Source organism: Poeciliopsis prolifica, unplaced genomic scaffold, assembly GCF_027474105.1.
Source record: "Poeciliopsis prolifica strain line A6 unplaced genomic scaffold, Auburn_PproV2 SCAFFOLD268, whole genome shotgun sequence".
Lineage (NCBI taxonomy): Eukaryota > Metazoa > Chordata > Actinopteri > Cyprinodontiformes > Poeciliidae > Poeciliopsis > Poeciliopsis prolifica.
In genome coordinates this window covers 1-20,048 of record NW_026562643.1, presented here as the reverse complement: position 1 = coordinate 20,048, position 20,048 = coordinate 1, and the positions used below count along the sequence as shown (strand labels likewise).

Below are 20,048 nucleotides of genomic sequence, written 5' to 3'. Positions count from 1 at the left end.
ATGTTCAGCTCCAGCCTGTTGCTAGTGAATATTTCAGTGATGAAGAAATGTCTTCACAGGAGCAGCTTTAGTGAGGAGGAGCTTCCATCCTGCTGTGCTTTGGGTCAGAATGTTCTGATGGATCCGGGCTGGACCAGCTGCCCCCAGTGTGGGAAACGACCCAGAACAGGATCCAGACTCCTGACGGCCAATCAGAGCAGCCGTGCTCCAGGTGAGACTGAACATGTCCAATCAGAGCTTCTTCCTTCCAGATCCACGTCTTTTTGAGATTTGGACATTTAAGGTTTAAAAGTTTTATGTCTCAGTAACTCGACTTAATAAACTATTCATTTAATTTCAGCCTGTTCAAAAAATGGTCACAAGATAAATATACAAATTTGACTTTATTTTGTTCATTTTAAAATGAGAAGTGAAGACTCTTACTCTGAAGGGTCGTGTTGCAGCAAGTTAAAATAATCATAATATGATGAATCTGCACATTTTAGTTAAAATCATAGACATTGTAAAACTCATAGCTGAAGGGTTTCTGTATTTTATGTTTTCTCCTACATATTATGTTATTTCTAAGTTATTTAAGTGCCATAAGGTCTGTATTATTATTATTATAATAATTATTAATATTGTTTTTAATTTTAAAATGAGCAGCTCTAAATAAAACATTTCATAGAATCAATTTGATGATTCTTACAGATAATTTTATTTGTGTTTCAGCACATTATGAGTTTTAGGGGAATGAAATAGCAGAAAGGATGGCTCAGGGTATTGGTTGATATTAATGTTATGTTTAGAATAACAGAAATAAAGTGAATAATAAAACAATAAAAGAAAGAGAAGTGACAAAAGTTCTAGGTCAGCAAATTGCCCACCTGCCAATATGATTAATCTGATTCTGCTGAAAAGGATTTTTATTCTACTTTTATTGGTTATTACACCAGGCCGTTAAGGTTCTGCTGGAAAATTGCATCTTACAATTCAGGAAATGACTAAAGGACAATTCCACGTAATTTCTCACTACCTTGAGCATCTTTAATGTGATCTACTTCAAAAACTAAAATGGTTTTCACGAGGCAGAAAGTGATTTTGAGCAACTTCAGAGGTCACTGAAGTCTCTGAAAAGCTCCTGGTTCAAGGTTGAGGTTCAGCCTGGACATGATGGTAAATGTAGAATATAATAAGGAGTTATGTTACAGAAAAGCTTCTTCAGGAAGTGAAAGTTTGTGATCCAAACGTTGTTGGAGAACAATCAGGCAGATGAATGTGAGGACAGCAGAGCTGCAGCAGCAACAGAGGAATCAGCAGCTTTGAATCGTTCCAGGTTCTGTTCATCTTTGATGGTCTGGATGAAAGTCGACTTTGTCTGGATTTCTACAACAATCTGATCCTGACTGATGTTACAGAGTCCAGCTCACTGGATGTTCTGCTGACAAACCTCATCAGTAGGACACTGCTTCCCTCTGCTCTCCTCTGGATAACCACACGACCTGCAGCAGCCAATCAGATCCCTGCTCAGTGTGTTGACATGGTGACAGAGGTCAGAGGGTTCACTGACCCCCAGAAGGAGGAATACTTCAGGAAGAGATTCAGAGATGATGAAGAGAAGGCCAGCAGGATCATCTCCCACATCCAGAAATCCAAAAGTCTCCACATCATGTGTCACATCCCCGTCTTCTGCTGGATCACTGCTAACGTTCTGGAGGATGTGATGAAGACCAGAGAGAGAGAGAAACTACCCAAGACTCTGACTGAGATGTACATAGAGTTCCTGCTGGTTCAACTCAAAATCAAGGAGGAAAATATGATGGAGGAAAAAAGAGCAAATCTATCTGGAGTCCAGAGAACAGGAAGCTGATTGAGTCTCTAGGAAAACTGGCTTTTGATCAGCTGCTGGAGGGAAACCTGATCTTCTATGACAAAGATCTCACACAGTGCGGCATCAACATCCAAGATGCTGCGTTGTTCTCAGGAGTTTTCACTGAGATGTTTAAAGAGAGAAAGGGACACTCGACTCTCCGTCTACTCCTTTGTTCATCTGAGCATCCAGGAGTTTCTGGCTGCAGTCTACATGCTCCACTGCTTCACCAGCAGGAAGTCAGAGGAGATCAAGACGTTCCTGGGAGACGAATACAGAGAAACATCTCTAGATGAGTTCATGAAGAAAGTCATGGAGAAATCCCTCCGCAGTAAAAATGGCCACCTGGACCTGTTTGTCCGCTTCCTTCATGGTCTCACTGTGGAGTCCAACCAGAGAGTCTTAGAAGATCTGCTGGGTCAGACAGAGACCAGTCCAGAAACCATCCAGAGAATCATCACCAACCTGAAGGAGATGAACACTGATAGAATCTCTCCTGCCAGAAGCATCAACATCTTCTACTGTCTGGTGGAGATGAACGACGTCTCATTTTATCAGGAGATCCAACGGCTGCTGGATTCAGGGCAGTATCTCTCAGAGTCTGACTGTTCAGCTCTGGCCTTCATGCTGCAGATGTCAGAGGTTCTGGATGAGTTGGACCTGGAGAAGTACAACACATCAGAATCAGGACAACTGAGACTGGTTCCAGCTGTGAGGAACTGCAGAAAGGCTCGGTGAGTCCAGATGTTTTCATTGTGTGATGCTGATTCAGCTCTATTGTCCTCCTGTTTCTTCTTCTGTCTTCAAGTTGATTCTGGATGTTTTTCTTTATCTACTTCCTTCATCCTCTGGATTATTTCAGCCAATCAAACATCTAAACATTCAGCTCATCCAGGACAGATGCAGCTTCTGGTTTTACACATTTTGATCATTTTAAAAATATTTCACTTTTTATCAGTTTTCAGGTTGAAATGAATAGAAAACCCTGAACTCTAGAAAATCTATTTTCTCTAAGATCCAATCAGCCTGAGAAACTTTTAAACTTTAAACTCTTCACTCATTGAGCCGCTGCTCCATCAGTCACATTTTAGGATCTTTGACTGTTTTATTAAATTATTGTTGGGTTTAATAAAAATGTTGACCATTGAAATAAACCATTGCATTAATTATAAACTATGTGAACAGTGTTGATCTTCATCATCCTCTTCCTCCTCCCTCTAGTTTCCTCTGAGTTTGTAAATGAGACCAAAATGTGGTTTTTGTCGTCTGGTTCCAGAAAAAGTTCTAGTTTCTGTCAGATCCTCCCAAAGCTCTGAGAATCTGCTTCCAGAGCTGGAACCATTTTCCTCATCAACTCTTCATCTGCAGCCTTTGTTGAAGCTGTTAGGTGTCCTCCATGAAGACCTGCAGAGACATGAGCTTCAACTCTGGAGACATCCAGCCTCTTCTAGTGACTGGAGAACTTTCACTGCTTCGCCATGAAATGCTGCTGGACCCAAACGCTCCGTCTCCTCCAGGGGTTTTGCTCTTCAGCTCTTTAGGAGTTTAGCAACAATTTCTCCTGACATCCAAACCTTTGTTCCTCTGAGACAATGGACAGACCACTGCAGAGACATGTGTCCCTCTTCCATCCAGTTTGTCCCAGTTCCTCTCAGATCCACAGTCTGAGAGGACGGTTCTGACCCGAAGGAGCAGCAGGACCGGTTCTGCTGCTGCTCTGCAGGACGACCAGAACAACGTGAAGCTTTTAGCTGCAGCAGAACCAGAACCTGGACTTTAACCAGAACCAGAACCTGGACCAGAACCAGAACCTGGACCAGAACCAGAACCAGAACCTGGACTTTAACCAGAACCAGAACCAGAACCTGAACCAGAACCTGGACCAGAACCAGAACCAGAACCAGAACCAGGACCAGAACCAGAACCTGGACCAGAACCAGAACCAGAACCTGGACCAGAACCAGAACCTGGACCAGAACCAGGAACTGCACAGATTCTCTGTGGGGTTAAACTCAGTAGATATTGATCAGATGATGATCAGATGATGATCAGATGATGACATCACTGTTATCATATTTTAGTCTGTTTATGATCCAGATTGATTTCATCAGAACTGAATTTATTTCTTCTCTAATCACAGACTTGGTGGCTGTTCGATCCAAAATGCTGAATGTGAAGTTTTGGCCTCGGCTCTGAAGTCCAACCCAGATCTGACTGAACTGGAAATAAATCTGATCCACATAGATGAAGGTGGAGAATCTGATATGAATCATCTGGTTGAGATCCTGGAGAATTCAGTCAGTAAAGTGAAGATTCTGGGGTTTGTTTTCTCTATTTATTCAATAAAATCATTTATTGATTCTTTAATCAATAGTTAATCAATTTAATGTTAATATATATTATTTTAAAACAACCTGTTTAATCATGAGAATAAAATCTCTAAAACTTTTGACCTTATTAATTATTTTCTTATTTCAGACTTTGAGATTATTGAACTTTGTTTTTCAGTTTTTCTCTTTAAAATGTTTTTGATGAACAAAATGAGTAAAATAATTGAAATGCTGTGAATGAATGATGGAGATGTTTCAGTTTGGTAAAGATTCAGATGCTTTTATTTCTGATTCTTTACATCAGAATGAAATGTTGATCCTCCAGAGCCACAAACACTGACGAGTTCAAATCCTCATTAATGAACGTCTAAGAAACCACTGATTGTAGAAAAGCAAATCTAGATGCAATGAATGAAAGTGAGGTTTGCAGCAGCAGCAGGTTCCTCAGCTTTGTCCTGAGGCTGTGGTTCTGTTGGGCCGGGTCAGAGAGGAACCGTCTCCTGAGGAAATAATGGCCTCCATTGGCTTTCAGCAGCTTTAATAGGAACCCAAAGGCCATTAATGAAGAACCTGACTGGTTCTGATCCAGTTACCAAGTCGGGTCTGATGATCAGGAACCAGCAGAAATAGCTCAACTCATCCAGGCTGATAGAAAACTTTGAGTTTCTTTGTTGATCAAATGTTCTGGTTCTGCTGGTTTGGACTCTTTAAACCAGTTTGACTGGATCAGATGTTAGAATCACTTCATCATGTTTCTTTTACATTCAGGGAAATTAATTTATACATTTTATTATTTATTTGTTCATATTTCAGTTTTAACTGCATCCTGTTGGTTCACATCTTTTATTCTTTATTCAGATTGAGGTTCTGCAGTTTATCAGAGACCAGCTGGACGTCTCTGTTCTCAGCTCTGAAGTCCAACCCGACCCATCTGACAAAACTGGACCTGAACAGAACCAACCTGGAAGGTTCTGGACTGAAGGATCTCTGTGGTTTTCTACAGACTGAAGGCTGCAGACTGGAGACATTGAGGTATTTTAATAATATAATTATTGATATTTCTGTGAATAATTCTATATAATTGATCATCAATCAAAGTTCATTTCTTCTGATCTAATCAATATTTTCTGAGTTTGTTCCTGGATCCAGAGTTTAATTTAGTTTCTCTGTGTAACTGAGTTGGACCTGCTGATCTGAGGTCAGAACAGGACAGCATTCGGACCCCAGTGTGTAGAAATCCCCCTCAGGTCAAGCAGGTCAAAGGTCATCCAGTCTAGAAAAGTGAATTCCTGGAATCTGACAGGAACAAATCAATAATCAATGATTGATGCTTCAACACTTTGATCAGAACCTGGAATGATTTTACTGACTAAAATCCTCCAACACATCATGACCCAGTACCAGGTTCTGGTTCTGGTTCTGTCGGAGCAGGAATACTTCCTAAGAGTTGTTTTTAAGGGAAAAGATTTCTGGTGCCAGAAAGGTCGATCTGACCTGATTTTATCTGGAAAGTACAAAATGTTGGAACAAAACTCGGGTTGGAAAGTACGCTGTTTAGATAGATAAGAACAACAACTATTATTAATTGACTTGTTTGCAGTTCTGAGATGGAGCAGATGTTCAGAGAAGAGGTCAGTCAGAAATTCGTGGAAACTCCAACACACACTCAGTCAATGGGCAGCCAGAATCTTGACGCAAACCGACGTCATTGGAAGCTATAAGAATGTCTGTAGACAAAGAACGGAGAGATTTTGGGGACTTTGATTTTGAGACTTTGAGATTTGAGAAACTATGTTTTGTAATGATGCATCCATGGTAAGAGTGTGAATAAATCTCCCGACCCGTCGTGGCTGGCAGTAAGAACTAGTCTCTGTGGTTTGTTATGTTTATCTATATAATTGAGAGTTTTGCGCCTCACAATTCTCCAATGGTTCTGGTTCTGGTTCTGAAGTCAGCAGGTCTTTATTGGAGCAGCAGCTTGTTGGCATTAATATTCATGAGAATCTTTAACTGGTTCTGTTGGACTGGTTAACCTGCATCCTGTTGGTTCACATCTTTTATTCTTTATTCAGGTTGAATTACTGCAGTTTGTCAAAGATCAGCTGTGATTATTTGGTCTCAACTCTGAAGTCCAACCCGACCCGTCTGACAGAACTGGACCTGGGAGGAAACAAACTGAAGGAATCAGATGTTCAGCAGCTGAAGGATCTTGTAAAGACTTTAAAGTAAGTAAATGTTTGCAGTGAGTCCAGCTGCTGTCAGCATATTGAACTAAACCCAGTCAGCATCAAAGCAAAGATCCAGTGTTCCCAGTAAAGCTGCAGCTTCTCAGTGGGAGGAGAATGGTTCAGGCTTCCTGATTGGACACAGCAATCAGCCAATCAGAGGAGCAGCAGCTTGCTGTGTTTTTGCTGTGTCCATGTCTCCAGGACGTCCAGCTGGACTCCAGCGTCCAACATGTCTAGAGACAGTGGTCCTCATTCATCAACAGCAGCAGATCTGATCTCAGACCTGCTTGTTCTCTCAGTTCAACAGGAAACAACTGATCAGGTTCATCTTGGTCACAGCTCTGAGATCAGTCTGACTGGAAACCATCTACTGGATGTGCTGCGTCACTGACTGCTACTGGAAACACTCACTGATCTGCTCTCCTTCCTTCTTCTCTCTGCAGGTGGAAGTAGTGATGGTCTCTGTAAAGTAGAGAACGTCTCTGTGTCCTGCTGATCCTCACAGGTTGAAGCTGCAGCAGTTTGAGTCTAAAGAGACTCTGGATCAAGATGATGACCTCTGACCTCAAAGATTTTCCTCCTGTTTATTTCCTCATGTCTGTCATTTAGTGTCTGATATTGTTTGTCTCTGTGGATCAATAAAGATCCAGTTCAAACTGGGGCTCCATTTAGAAGCTTCATGGACTTTTGATCTGAACTGGATTCAACTGGAAAGTTGATCTTTTTTCTCTCTGGTTCATTTTTCTCTGGATCCAGAAATATTAAATAAAGTTCAATTCAACAGTTTTCAAGCTCATATTTGCTTCATCTTGATTCAGGTTCTGGATGTTTTCATCTTATTTCAGATGTTTTTTGCAGATATTTGTGAAGCTCATTTGATTGTTTCTCTCAATCAGAGAATTAAGATTTTCTTCATGATTTGAAATTAAATAGCTTATTTCTGTCTTTCTGAAGGTCAAATCTAAAGCTTAATAAAGATAAAGTTTCATCTGCTGCAGCATTTCCTTTGGTAGCAGTGGAAACGCTTTTCAGAGACTTTCAGATCTGCTTGAAGGATTTTCTCTGTTTTCCTGCAGAACATAGATCTGCTTCTCTGTCTAAATGTTGCCCTCAGTCAAAAAATTCTTTCCTCTAAACTGGAACTCAGCTTCCTGATTCCTTCCTTCCTCTGTTCATGCTATCCTCATCTTGACTCCATCTTTTTTTGTCCTCCAGTGAAACGTCTTCTTGTTGTTGTGGATTTTCTCTCTCAGTTAATGAAACTGACTTTAAACTTCCTCTGAGAAGGTTCTTCTACTGTGATATTTCCTGAACAGCAGCGTTTCCTTCAGTTCATTAATATTCGCTCAGTTTCATCATTAAACTCGTCTGAAGGATTTTTGTGTATCTACAGGCTTTGACCACAAGATGGCGGTAGAGAGTGACTCTGGTAAAGACAGAAAAAGAATCTTTTATTTATTACAGTTGTCTCGTATTTGTAAAGTTATCCACAGGATTTTAATTAAATGTAGATTTTTTTTCATTTAATTCCTAGAGAGACTGAATATAAATGTCATATAAAATCAACATGACAAATTATAAAGTTAAATTTCTTTGTGACATGACAAGTTCAGAATAAATGATTGTTTTCAAACTTACAATTGGGGTCTATTGATTACATTGATTTTAAAGGAGACGGCTCTCATTCAGGTTTTTATCCAAAGTTTCTGATGTTTATCCATTTTCACCATGAATCAGGGGAAAGGTAACAGCTGCAGGTGAAACATTTTGAAACAAACAGAATGAACTAGAAAACCAAGATTCACCAACGCTGGTGGCAATAACAGTAAGAATAATAACATTATTGCTAAAGTGGTCACATGCAGTTTTTTATTTATAAAAAATATTTAAAATCATGTATGTTATTTTTTCCACTTGACAACTGTTTTGGTCTTTAAGATTAAATTTTAGTTTGTGGTTGTAATGTGACAAAATATGCAAGGTATATGAATAGTTTTGTAAGCCACCTGTAAACCCACTGACCTTTTTAGTATTTTGATTTATATTTTATGTGTAGTTGACAAAGACTGAGGGAAATTATGAGTGGCAGATCGTATTTAATTAAAGATTTAAGGGAAACTGGAATTGCTTTTATCAACTTGTTGTAAATCTTCTATTACTTTTCAAGCAAAATTATTAACATTTATGAAATGTTTATAGATCTAGAAACAAACCGGAAGCCTTAATCTTTCTGGTGCGTCACTAAAAGATCACCACTAGAGAAATCAGGCCACAAAACCACCTGCAGTCTATTCCTCCTCCCGGCAGGGGGCGCTACAGCAGCGCTGCTTCCAGCCAGAACTCCTGCTAACAATGGCGGCCTCCTCGGAGTTGCAGCTGGACCAACTCCCCTCGGACCCGCTGCTCCACGTCCTGTCCTACCTGAGCTTCAGAGACCTGGTCCAGTAGGTATCAGCTTCAAGCAGACCGGAAGTGATAAGCGGACGTTGTTTTCCAGCTACAGCATGCTAGCGGCTAACACGGCTAGTTGACGCCAACTAGCTGCTGTTTTTGTTTTATTTCTACGAAAATATGATGCATAAAATTACTGTCACAGCTTTTGGGTGTGGGATGGAAAACTAAAATCAAAGCGTTCATGCCCGGCAGAAGCGATAAAACGAGTTTAAAAGGAAAGATAAAGAAGTTGTTTACAGTTAGCTTCCTGCTAACAGCTGTAGCTTGTGTATTTGGAGGGAACGTGATGAATAAAATACTCCTGGGATGATGCAGGCTGATGTACAGCATATCAGAGAATATATAAATATATAAAGTAACAAGAAATGCACAATTCACTGTAATGTTCCTGCTAACAGCTGATCAACACACAGAACTTCACTAACAGGAAGTAAACAAACCATCACTGGTCAGAAACAAACCAGTTTATCAGACTCATTTGACCTTTTATGCAATATTTTTATGTTGCTAAAAGCAGCTGAAGTTCAATTATCTTTTAAATTCCATGTCCTTTAATGTTAATAAAATACATTTTAAAATGTTTTATATTGTGTCTATGTAAATGTTGATTTCTCAGTGGTAAATAATTAAGTATTTTGTGATCATTTAATTTTTAAAGAATTAATCAGATTAACATTAATCTTATGAGACAGGACACCAGTCCATCACAGCCTTACAGACTCATAACAAGTTACATTTACCATGATGAAACTGCTAATAATAATAATTGAGGATGTGTAAGTTTGTTTTTTTCTGTCGCAGCTGCAGCTTCGTCAGCAAGAGGCTCAGTGATCTGTGCAAACACAACCCACTGTGGAAGCGTCACTGCTGCCAACACTGGCTGCTGACAGAGTAGGTCCACCTTCACTTTCTTCAGTTTCACCCAACAGAAGCCTGAAGTGTGTGTCTGCATGTGTGTGTGTGTGTGTGTGCGCAGTGCGGAGCGGCTGCAGCGCGGCCTCTCTTGGTACGGCCTCTTCAAGCTCTACTTCGCTGATCTGGGTCGCTACATCCGTCACTACGCCGAGCTGAAGAACGCCTGGGAGCAGCTCAAGATTTTCCTGCAGCAGAGATGTCCGCGCATGATTGTTTCCCTTAAAGGTAACCCGACCCGCCGCTGCCCACCGCATGCTCCCCCCACCGCCGTGCTGATCGCTGTCTCTGTTGCAGACGGCGCCACGGAGGCGGAGCTAGACGACATCGAGGCGCAGATCAGCTGTAAGCTGCCAGACGATTACCGTTGCTCCTACCGGATCCACAACGGCCAGAAGCTGGTGATCCCAGGGTGGGTGTCCAACCAGAGCCCCCGCCCCTCTGGTTGGCCCTCCCAGTCTAACCAGTGTGTGTCTCCAGGCTGATGGGCAGCATGTCCCTGTCCAACCACTACCGCTCTGAGGTGCTGCTGGACGTGGAGACGGCGGCCGGCGGCTTCCAGCACAGGAAGGGATGCGGCGCTCGCTGCCGCTCACCTTCTGTTTCCATACCGGCCTCAGCCAGTATGTGGCGCTGGAGGACGCTGAGGGCCGCCGCCAGGGAGAGTGCTTCTACCCCTGCCCTGTCTGTACACTTCCTGTCTGCTGTCCCTTTCACAGTAAAGCGTAGAGACGATTCTGACCGGGTTTGGTTCTGTTTTCCAGGACCAAACAGCTCAGGATCCGTCAGCCATCGACATGTTTCATCACAGGTCAGCGACTCGCCGCTCTGACTGGGAGGCGTCTGGACTTTGTTTATGCTCTCTTCCTGTCTGCAGGATCCAGCTTCCTGCACTGGTCAGCAGCTACGTCAACGTCGTCACAGGAGAGTTTCCCATCATCAAAGAGCAGATCTTCAGGTCAATCTGTGATCCATTCATCTATAAACACTTAATGAATCATTAATATCTGTTATTATGAAGTAAATAAGGGTCAGAAGGTGACGACATGCTAAACAATAGCTTTCTAAATGCTCATTGTTCTTACATGGTAGTTTGAAATGTTTAGTGTAATAAATCCACTTAAAATACAGTTGAACAGTCGTCTTCTCACTCTTAATGGATAATAAACAGTTATTAATGATTTATTTATAAATTAATTAAAGACACTAATGAACTAGTTCTTAACTTCATTGTAAAGCATGAGATGTCAGTAGTTGTTCTGGTAGAAAGTGGACCCGTCTGGTGGTTCTGCAGGTATTCTCATGAGAAGAGCTGCGTTGCCACCACCGGCGACATCTCCGTCTCCGTCTCCACCTCCTTCCTGCCGGAGCTGTCCTCCGTCCACCCGCCGCACTTCTTCTTCACGTACCGCATCAGGTAGCGCCGCCGCAGCTGTGCAGACCCGGGCCGGGTTCTGATGGCGTTCTAACGGGTCGACCCGTCTGCAGGATAGAGATGTCCAGAACCGCCTCGCCGGACGCAGCGTGTCAGCTGGACAGCCGCTACTGGAGGATCACCACCTCCGACGGAAACGTGGAGGAGGTTGCGGGTCCGGGCGTGGTCGGTAAGCCCCGCCCTCCTGCTGCGCCCTGATTGGTCCAGCTGTGGCGCTGAGTGTGTCCTGTGTGTGCAGGAGAGTTCCCGGTCATGACGCCTGGCAAGGTGCACGAGTACGCCAGCTGCACCACCTTCTCCACGCCGTCAGAGTTCATGGAGGGTCACTACACCTTCCACAGACTAGGTGGTGCTCTACTCCTCGCACACACACACACACCCGGTGTGTTGGTCTGATGCCTCTGTCTTTCCAGCCAATAAGGAAGAGGTTTTCCAGGTGGCCATCCCTCGTTTCCACATGGTCTGTCCTCCCTACAGAGAGCCGGAGTCTCCATCTGTAAGACACTCCGTCCCTCATCCCCCCATCCGTCTCCTCTTCCTTCAGTCTGGACCACCCGACACTCTTCTTCTCTGCTTTTATTTCTGTGGACAGAGAGCTTCAACCAGCCACACGGCTCCCTACAGCGACGATGAAGATGATGATGACAGCAGAGGAAGGTTTGGTGCTCTGAGAGGCATCAACATGTCCAGCCTGGACAGCTCGCGGTGTCCCAAGTTCACCTGAGCCGCTAACGGCCGCAGAGCCAGAAACTGAATCACTTGAACTTCCAGTTGCCAAACTGCATCCGAGCAGGACGAGCTCGTTTCTGGTTTGAGTTTTTCTGATTGACCAGATTTAGGTTGAAGAAGAAACGACGCTGCAGAGCTGCAGAGGTTTTTCCTCTCATGTTACAGACCAACCTAAACATTCCTCAACCTGCCAGGCAGCAGACAGGAAGCTTCTTCAGATGTTTCCTGTTGTTGAGAGAACAGCTTTAATCTGCCATCTAGTGGTTAAATCTGGGATTACAGCTTCATTTGTGTTTTTTCTGAGATGTTTGATTTGTTACATTAAGAGTAAAAGTTTGAAGCTCAGTAGAAGTTCCATTTTCAGGTGAGAATCTGGGTCAGGACAGATTAAACTGGTGATTTTGATCTCTGTGATGATTTTGAGGAGCTTTTGGGTTGGAGCTGCTGCTGCTGTGTCTACAAATCGTTCTGCTTGTTTTGGGTGGATGCAGAGTTGAGATTTTCTGTTTGGGTTCAATAAACCAGATTGTGTGAATCTGAGTTCTGCTGCGACTTTACAGTTTAGATGTTTCTGTTCTGCATTAATCTCTAATTTTCTTTGTGTGGGATTGTTGAAGGTTTTCTCCAACAGTTTTTCTTTCTGTTTTGCAGGATTTTATTTTATTTTGCTGCTTCTGTTTATTTCTAATTTTACATTTTACACCAGAAACATTCAGCTCACATCACTCACACAGAGTTTATAGAAAATGGAGATTTTCTAGTTTATTTAGTGTTAGTCATCCTCCTCCTCCTCCAGCTCTCCTCCCTCCATCCTCCTTCCCAGGCTCCTGCGCCTCCATCCTCTGGTCTCCTTCCTGTCCTCTGGCTCTGGCTCCTTCCTCTCCTGCTCTTCCTCCTCCTCCCCCGGCACCTCCTCCTCCTCGCGGGCGCTGCAGCGGCTGCAGTGCCTCCTGAAGCCGCCCAGGACCTCGGAGCGGAACCAGCAGAAGGGGCAGGCGTAGCGGCCGGGCCGGTGGGCGGTGCGGGCGTGCTGCTGCAGCCGGCTGGGCAGGAAGAAGCTCTGGGGGCAGGAGCTGCAGCGGTACGGCCGCTCCACCTCATGGTGGCGCTCTATGTGGGTCAGAACGAAACCTGTAGAGCAGAGGGAGAGGATGAGATGACCCGGTTCTGATCCAGAGGCTGAAACATCTGGAAAATATCCAGGCTGGCTAACCTTTCAGTTTGCTCTTCCAGTTGCAGACAAGGCAGACGAAGCGGTGGGAGACGGAGCCCACCCACCGCGCCGCCACCTCCATCTCCTCCTTCATCAGCTCCTCGCTCATCCCGGCCGTCCTCCTCCTCGGCCCGGCCCGTCTGCAGCTGCCGGCTCTTGGCCAGGGCGTGGCTGGCGTAGCTCTTGGGGATCTCGTGTTTGCGAACGATGTGGCTGACGGAGACGGAGCGCTGCCTGTGGCCAGCCGCAGATCTTACAGTGGAACAGAACGCCGTCGAACGTCAGAACGTACTGCTTCTCTTCCTCCTGGCCTTCTGCTCACGCTGCTCTCCCTCCTCCTTCTTCTCTGTCTCCTCTTCCTCCTCTCTCTTCATCTTTCCCTCCTCTTCCTCCTCACTCTTCATCTTTCCCTCCTCTCTCTTCATCTTTCCCTCCTCTTCCTCACCCTGCTTCCTTTCAGCAGCTGTTTTCTCTCCATCTTCATCCTCACACTTCTTTTTACTTTCAGGTCTCTCCTCCTCTTCATCACTGCTCCTCTTTCTTTTCGAACCCTCCAGCTTTTCTTCATCCTTCTCTCCTCCCACCCTCCTGCTTCCTGTCCTTCCTCTCCTCCTCTTCCTCCCTCTTCCTCCTTCTCCACCATGCAGTGCCGGGCGATGATGTGTTTGTACAGCTTGCTGAAGTCCTTACAGGTGTGGAAGCACTGGGAGCAGTGGAAGAGCCTCGCGCTGCTCTGGTACATCAGGATGTTGCCAAGGCGACCCACTGCCACGTCATCCAGACAGGTGGGGTGTGACGCCGCCAGGTGGGCCAGCTGCTGGGCGTGGCTCTTGGACAGGTGGCCGCAGTGAGGGCAGCGGAGGTGGGCGGCCACCCCGCCGCCCGCCTCGCCCCGGGTGTGGATGAAGACGGACATGGTTGCTAGGAGACGCCAGGAGAGAGGTATTAAAACCACAAACTTTATTATTTAAGCAGCAATGACAAACACAGTTAAAGTCATTATTAGCATCAAATTCATTCATAACTGGAGGTTTTGTTTTCAATGAGCACCTTAAAGAAGCCTCAGTCCATATATGGTTCTTCCTGTAAGTTAAAAGAAGTGATTTGATCATTTTGTAGCTGAATCTCCTCCTTTTTATGGTTTATGTTTATTTTTTCGTTAAATGAATCCCGGTGATGTGACCAGTTATAACGGTACAGCACCAACGGAGCTAAGCTAAGCTAACATGGTAACAGCCGTTAAAACATCCCTTTAACCGCAGTTGTTACCCACTTCTCCGCGCTGCTGCCTCTATTTTTCTGCGTTGGACCAGAGAAACCAGTATAGAAGATTAGTTTTAATTGGTATGAAGACAAACGTCTGTTTTCAACCCACCGAGGGTTATATGATGCTCTGCTCTATTTACTTCCTGCACAGCCAATCACAGAACAGAACTCAAGCATCGCGAGATCTCCGACGTCTCATTCTACTTCTTCTTCTATAGAGTTTATTGGCAGCTTACAATTTTGGTGTTTTACCGCCACCAGCTGGACTGAAGTGTAACCACAGGTTTACCCCTTATCTTCAATACCGTTATTTAATAAAATATAGTTAATATCTTAATTAAATGATCTCTGCTAACTTTGTGGCCTTTTAAATCAATTAAGTGCTTTAATTACACATATACGTGTCTGGGTTTTACTTCTGCATTACTAATTTGGGTTATTACATAATATTACTCGCTTCTTAAATCTTTATGTAACATCAGTCTGAGATTTTTACATAAATATAATTTAAAGCCATGAAATAAAAAAAGAAATCTATTCAAAATTAAACGATTTTATACTTTTAACTTCTTTATTAAAGTTAGAAAATGCAACAAGATTGATCACTTATCGCTGAGAATAGATTAAATATCTCTCAGTCAAACTCAAATGAATAGAAAACTAGATGCCAAAAGCATGAAATCATTTTTAATTGGAAACATTAAAATAATAAAAGCTGTTATGTGATTAGCAGGAAGCATGTTGTCTACAGCAGGATTTCAGTTTTATTTGTGTTTTTTAGTCAGATGAAAAAGTTGCAGCTGGAAACAGATTGTAAAGAATCCAACATTATTTAGAAATAATCATAAAACGAATCCATTATTTTAAAGACAGTTTGTTTCTCTTCTGTAAACTTTCTTTGTGTTGTTTCTGTCTTTGTTTTGCACAAACTGTCAGCAAGATGTTACGAAATGGAGCTTTTATTGTGGAGGGATGGAGGAGGAGAGATAGCCGGAGGGAGGACTTGTGTTTTCATTCTGTCTTTACTTGGATTCACACACCACACACACATACACACACACACACACACACACACCACACACACACACACACACACACACACACACCACACACACACACACACACACACAGAGTGGCTGCAGCTGCACCAGGCAGAATCAACCTGGTTCTGCTTGAACTTTAGTCTGTTGGACTTTTTGTCTGGTTTTCTGTTCGTCTTTTTGATCTTAGTTTTTTCTCCAGAATCTGTTTTTGTTTCTGTTTTTATTTTCCTCTCCAGTTCATCACAGCATTTTATCTTCTTGACAATCATAACTTTTCATCTTTGGTCCTCATGTATGAAGTTAAATGAAAGTTATAAAGTAACTTTGCTGCACAAATGGATCCAGTTTGATACCCAGTAATATGGGAATGTAAACAATGGCATTGCTAACTTTAACTGACCATAAAAACAGAATAAACTCAGTAATATCTCTGTAGAGACAGTTTTCAGTTAAACAGGGTCAGGAAAACTTTCTATGGAGGAAGAATCAGGTCAAAAACTGAAGGAAAGTTTTGTCTATCTCAGCATTTTGAATTTTTAAAGCTGAAACTAAAATCCATGTTTCTGCCTGGATCTTCCAGGAAGCTTTTGGTTGAAGAAAAGCAAAGTTTCTAGTTAACTTAGTGCAGATTTGACTCTTTTAGCTTCTGCAGCAGCGAATGTGCATCCAGTTCCAGGAATCAGCCTTTATTAAATCAGTTGAGTTTATTTGTTCAGTGCAGTTCAGCAACATGGCCGTTCAAACTGCTTTATATAACAAAACACAAAAATAAAAGTAATAAAAATAGAATATAGTCCAGTTAAAATCCTGCTTCCTGTTGACTGCAGGATGTTTTACTGTAATTTCCTGTCTTTATCAGTTCAGTGAAGTTGTGACTGAGTGAAAATGCTCTCGGCTGTAATAAACCAGAGAAAAAAGAGTCTGACTTCCAGAAACTGGATTATTCTGTCAGTAGGCAGAACCGGCGGATGGACCCAATCGAGTTCCAGTCAGTCAATAATTAAACCCATGTGACGTAAATTCGCCTGTTTCTCTGTTTGGTTTCTGTTCTGCTGCTCTGGGAAGATTTAACGTTGGCCTGGAGGAGCGTCTTTCACCTCACTGCTGCTCTGCTTGTTTCCTCTTCAGTGTCATTAAAAATCACCTCACAGATCCTCAGTTTTCAGGTTTGATCCTGATGGATTCTCATGCAGCAGCAGCTCAGTGTTTTGTCTCCGTGTTTTTACATGTTTTTCTGGAGGTTTCTGCTCAGATTTGCTGCTTTTTGAGCTGCAGAGTTGAAGTTTTTCTGCATTTGTGACGATAAACGGAACCTTTCTGGTTAAATTGGTAAATAGAAACCAGATTTTATTGGTAAACATCTTTAATTTTGCTTCTTGTTCCTCTGTTTGTCCATTATTGATGAAACATGATGAGAAAGTTCAGTTTCCTGTAGCAGTCAGTGTTGCAGGACACCCCAGACTGATGGTATCATGCTAACATGCTAACAGCTCAACATTTGTTCCACATTAGCGTCCTGATGACATCATCAGCTGCTAATTCCCATCCTTTGCTTTTGCTGTTTGGGTTTTTACAGGAAGATGCTGGAGTAGGGATATGATCGATACAAGAGAGGTGTGAATACTTTTATGTGTCTTTATTTATATGTATCGTTCTGCTTTAGTTGAATTATTTTGGGGCTAAACTAAACTTGCTTTAGTTGTTTTTAGTTCAGTAACGGTCTGACTAAACGGCTGATGGATGTTTTCAGGGTCTATTTTCAGCGGAGGATTAATCCAGGTTTGAACTTGTCTTCCTGTCAGACGTTGCTTCGATGCTCTTCTTTCCTCCAGAGGAAAGCGGCTGCATGTCAGTGGCTCTGAGCTGCAGCAGATGCTGCCTTCTGGTTTGCGGAGGGTCAGAATGAGGCTGAAACATGTGGAGGTGGAAACTTGTTGACTGTGTCCATCTGCAGACCTGGATAATCCCTGTTAGCAGATTAAACCTGCAGAGCGCAGGCAGAGCGCAGGCAGAGCGGAGGAGACCAAGGTTTGGGATGTTTGGTTTCCTGTGAAGGAATGAGAAGAAGCTGCAGAGTTTCACTCAATCTGGACGTTTTTTATCTGGAAACCTTTTAATCTGAAAAACCTGAATTTATTTTCACTGTTGTGGGAAAGACTTTGATGAACTTTCTGGATTTACTCTGAAGAATCTCCTTTAATTTCAGCTTCACTGCAGAATTAACAGGTTGCTACATGCAGGAGGACCGATTACTACCCTGTCAAAGGCTTTTCATTTGAAATGCTACAGTTTTACAGTTGATGTTTTTCTTCAATTTAAGTGGGAAATAAACGTCTTTCTTCTGTTTTTGGCAACATTATTAATATATTGCTAAGCTAACAGTGGATGTGTTTGGTTCTGATATCATGAGACGTTTCATGCATCAGGGGTCGTTCACCATCTAGCCAATCAGACGGGATGATTTCTTACGTTGACTGTCTGGGCGGCGAGGGGGCGGGGCCTGGAGCGTCGTCACACTGCTGGAACGGGGTCCTGACGAAGAGCGCGATGAGCTTCTTCCACGCAAGATGGCCGCCCTGCAGCCGAAAACAGAGGGCAGCCTGAGGCGGCGCCTGCTGAGCGCCAAGATCTACCAGCAGCAGAGCGCCATGTTGGGGCTGAACGCCAGGCCGGCGCCGCCTTCAGGTGACAGCAAGCCCCTCCCACCTCACCTTCAGGGAAACCCCTGGCACCTCCCACCGCGGCAGCATGTCCACCCTTCCCTCCCACTGGAGGCTCATGGGAAACTCTTCTTCTCCCCTGAATCCTGTGGGAAGACTCAGACCTCGCCCTGCAGGTGCCACGCCCCTCTTGCCCCATCCTCAGCCACGGCGCGGACCAGTTCCTGCCCCCGGCCCCAGAGCCCCGCCCCGGCTACGCCCTTCCTGCCCACAGCCTGTTGAGCGTCACAAACCCTCCAAAGGAACCAGAGGTGCCACCGCAGTACTGCTACCAGCCCACCAAGAGGCGCAAGACCCGATTTCTTTGGTTCCGACGCCGGCAGGGAAAAGCTGGAAGCAGGAAGCGTTGTCGACCACTCCGCTTCTCCAGAAAGGTACGGCCTCAACCTGACAATGTTCCCGTTTTACACCAGTTAGAGGAACCTGTACACGGCCAAAGAACATTCAGTACTTATTCTGGTTTCAGTTCACTGGATGCGTCTACATCTGCTAGCGTTGGTCACTAGGACCGAGTCTTGAAGGTCTGAATCGTTCTGTTCTTTATCCAGTGTGAAGTTGTCCCAGTTTGGTCCCAACCAGCAACCTTTGGTCCTGGTTTGGTTCTGGATGTCTCTGATGGACGGGCCCCGGTGCTTCAGGAGGGGCCCCGGTGCTTCAGGGGGGCCCCGTGCTTCAGGAGGGGCCCGGTGCTTCAGGAGGGGCCCCAGGAGGGGCCCGGTGCTTCAGGAGGGGCCCCGGTGCTTCAGGAGGGCCCGGTGCTTCAGGAGGGGCCCCGGTGCTTCAGGAGGGGCCCCGGTGCTTCAGGATCCCCTCCATCTTTGGGTCTCATCTCAGGATCGTCTCATGATATTTCCTCACTTCCCTACTTCAGTGGGAAATCTGAATTTTGAAAAGAGTTTATTGAAAGTTTGTTACATTATCATGATCACAGCAACGGTCTTGAAGACGATCTCACATTGGTTTGGTCTTGGATCTCTGATTGGTTGCTGCCTTCCTCAGAGTCTTTGGCCAACTGGTCTTGACTCCCAGTACCAGTCCAACCTCTTTTTTCCCTCGTGTTCGGATCGTTTTGTTGAAGATAACTTCATACTGAACAGTCACAGCAACTTTGCCAACCTGTGTTTGCATGACCTCAAACATTTGGTATAAACTCACCAAACGTCTTGATCCAAACTTGTGGCAGCTGGTCTGACCTGCAGCCACAAGCTGCCACAGGAAACGACATGAGAACCTCTGAGCGTCCTTCTCCACAAACAAAAATGGAGGCAAAGATTTTAGTGTTTGGAGGATTCTGTCTCTCTTTCTGTCTCTTCTCTCATCCATTTCTCTGCTAGCGCGTTAGCTTTGGTTGTATTTACCCAGAATGCTCTGCGCTGTGGCACGTTTCCTGCTTTTGGAGCGTTCTGCGTCCGCTTGGTGTTCATGTATTAAACCAGGCAGATCCACGATTATCTATTCAACCAAGAGTAGAAGAATCAGCGGCTGCAGTTCTTACAGTTCAAGAAATGAAGTTTCCATTTTCTGTTATTCAAACAGTTTGAAAGCCATGAATATTGATGCAGATCCAGTTCTTTTCTCGCTGCATTATTGATCAGAGTGGACTCTACACTGCTGAAGGTTGGCTCCTGACATGTGTTTGGGAATGTTTCCTTCATGTTTGGGTCAGAACCTGCAGCTCTGTGATCAATAATGCGTCACAGATCCAGTTCTTCTCAGATGCCTCTAGCGCCACCAGCTTCTCCTCATGACCTCCTCTGTGTCTAATCTGCTCTGTGTGTATTTGTGTGCATGGATTAGCAGCAGCTCCATATGCTAAGCTAAAGGCTAATTCCTGTTCCAGCGGATGAGCGGCCCGTATGGCTGCAGCAG

General features: G+C 44.1%; 3 protein-coding genes across 3 annotated transcripts; 2 read left to right on the top strand and 1 right to left on the bottom strand.

Moving 5' to 3' along the window:
- Positions 1-1,945: 1,945 nt before the first annotated feature.
- On the top strand, positions 1,946-4,289 carry LOC129357629 (protein NLRC3-like). The gene is made up of 2 exons (XM_055026722.1): positions 1,946-2,583; positions 3,990-4,289. The coding sequence occupies exons 1-2, from the start codon at positions 1,946-1,948 to the stop codon at positions 4,225-4,227; spliced, it is 876 nt and encodes a 291-aa protein (XP_054882697.1). The 3' UTR covers positions 4,228-4,289.
- Positions 4,290-8,719: 4,430 nt separating this feature from the next.
- On the top strand, positions 8,720-12,632 carry LOC129357630 (F-box only protein 3-like). The gene is given in 13 exon segments (XM_055026723.1): positions 8,720-8,851; positions 9,663-9,752; positions 9,838-10,001; positions 10,071-10,185; positions 10,254-10,339; positions 10,342-10,457; positions 10,538-10,614; positions 10,675-10,731; positions 11,068-11,190; positions 11,262-11,377; positions 11,447-11,554; positions 11,622-11,704; positions 11,801-12,632. Coding segments are annotated over 13 exon segments (1,359 nt in total). The 5' UTR covers positions 8,720-8,759; the 3' UTR covers positions 11,933-12,632.
- Positions 12,633-12,709: 77 nt separating this feature from the next.
- LOC129357628 (chromosome alignment-maintaining phosphoprotein 1-like) lies at positions 12,710-14,627 on the bottom strand. The gene is made up of 4 exons (XM_055026721.1): positions 14,526-14,627; positions 13,709-14,071; positions 13,151-13,402; positions 12,710-13,068 (listed from the first exon to the last, which is right to left on the bottom strand). The coding sequence occupies exons 2-4, from the start codon at positions 14,064-14,066 to the stop codon at positions 12,710-12,712; spliced, it is 969 nt and encodes a 322-aa protein (XP_054882696.1). The 5' UTR covers positions 14,067-14,071; positions 14,526-14,627.
- Positions 14,628-20,048: the final 5,421 nt, after the last annotated feature.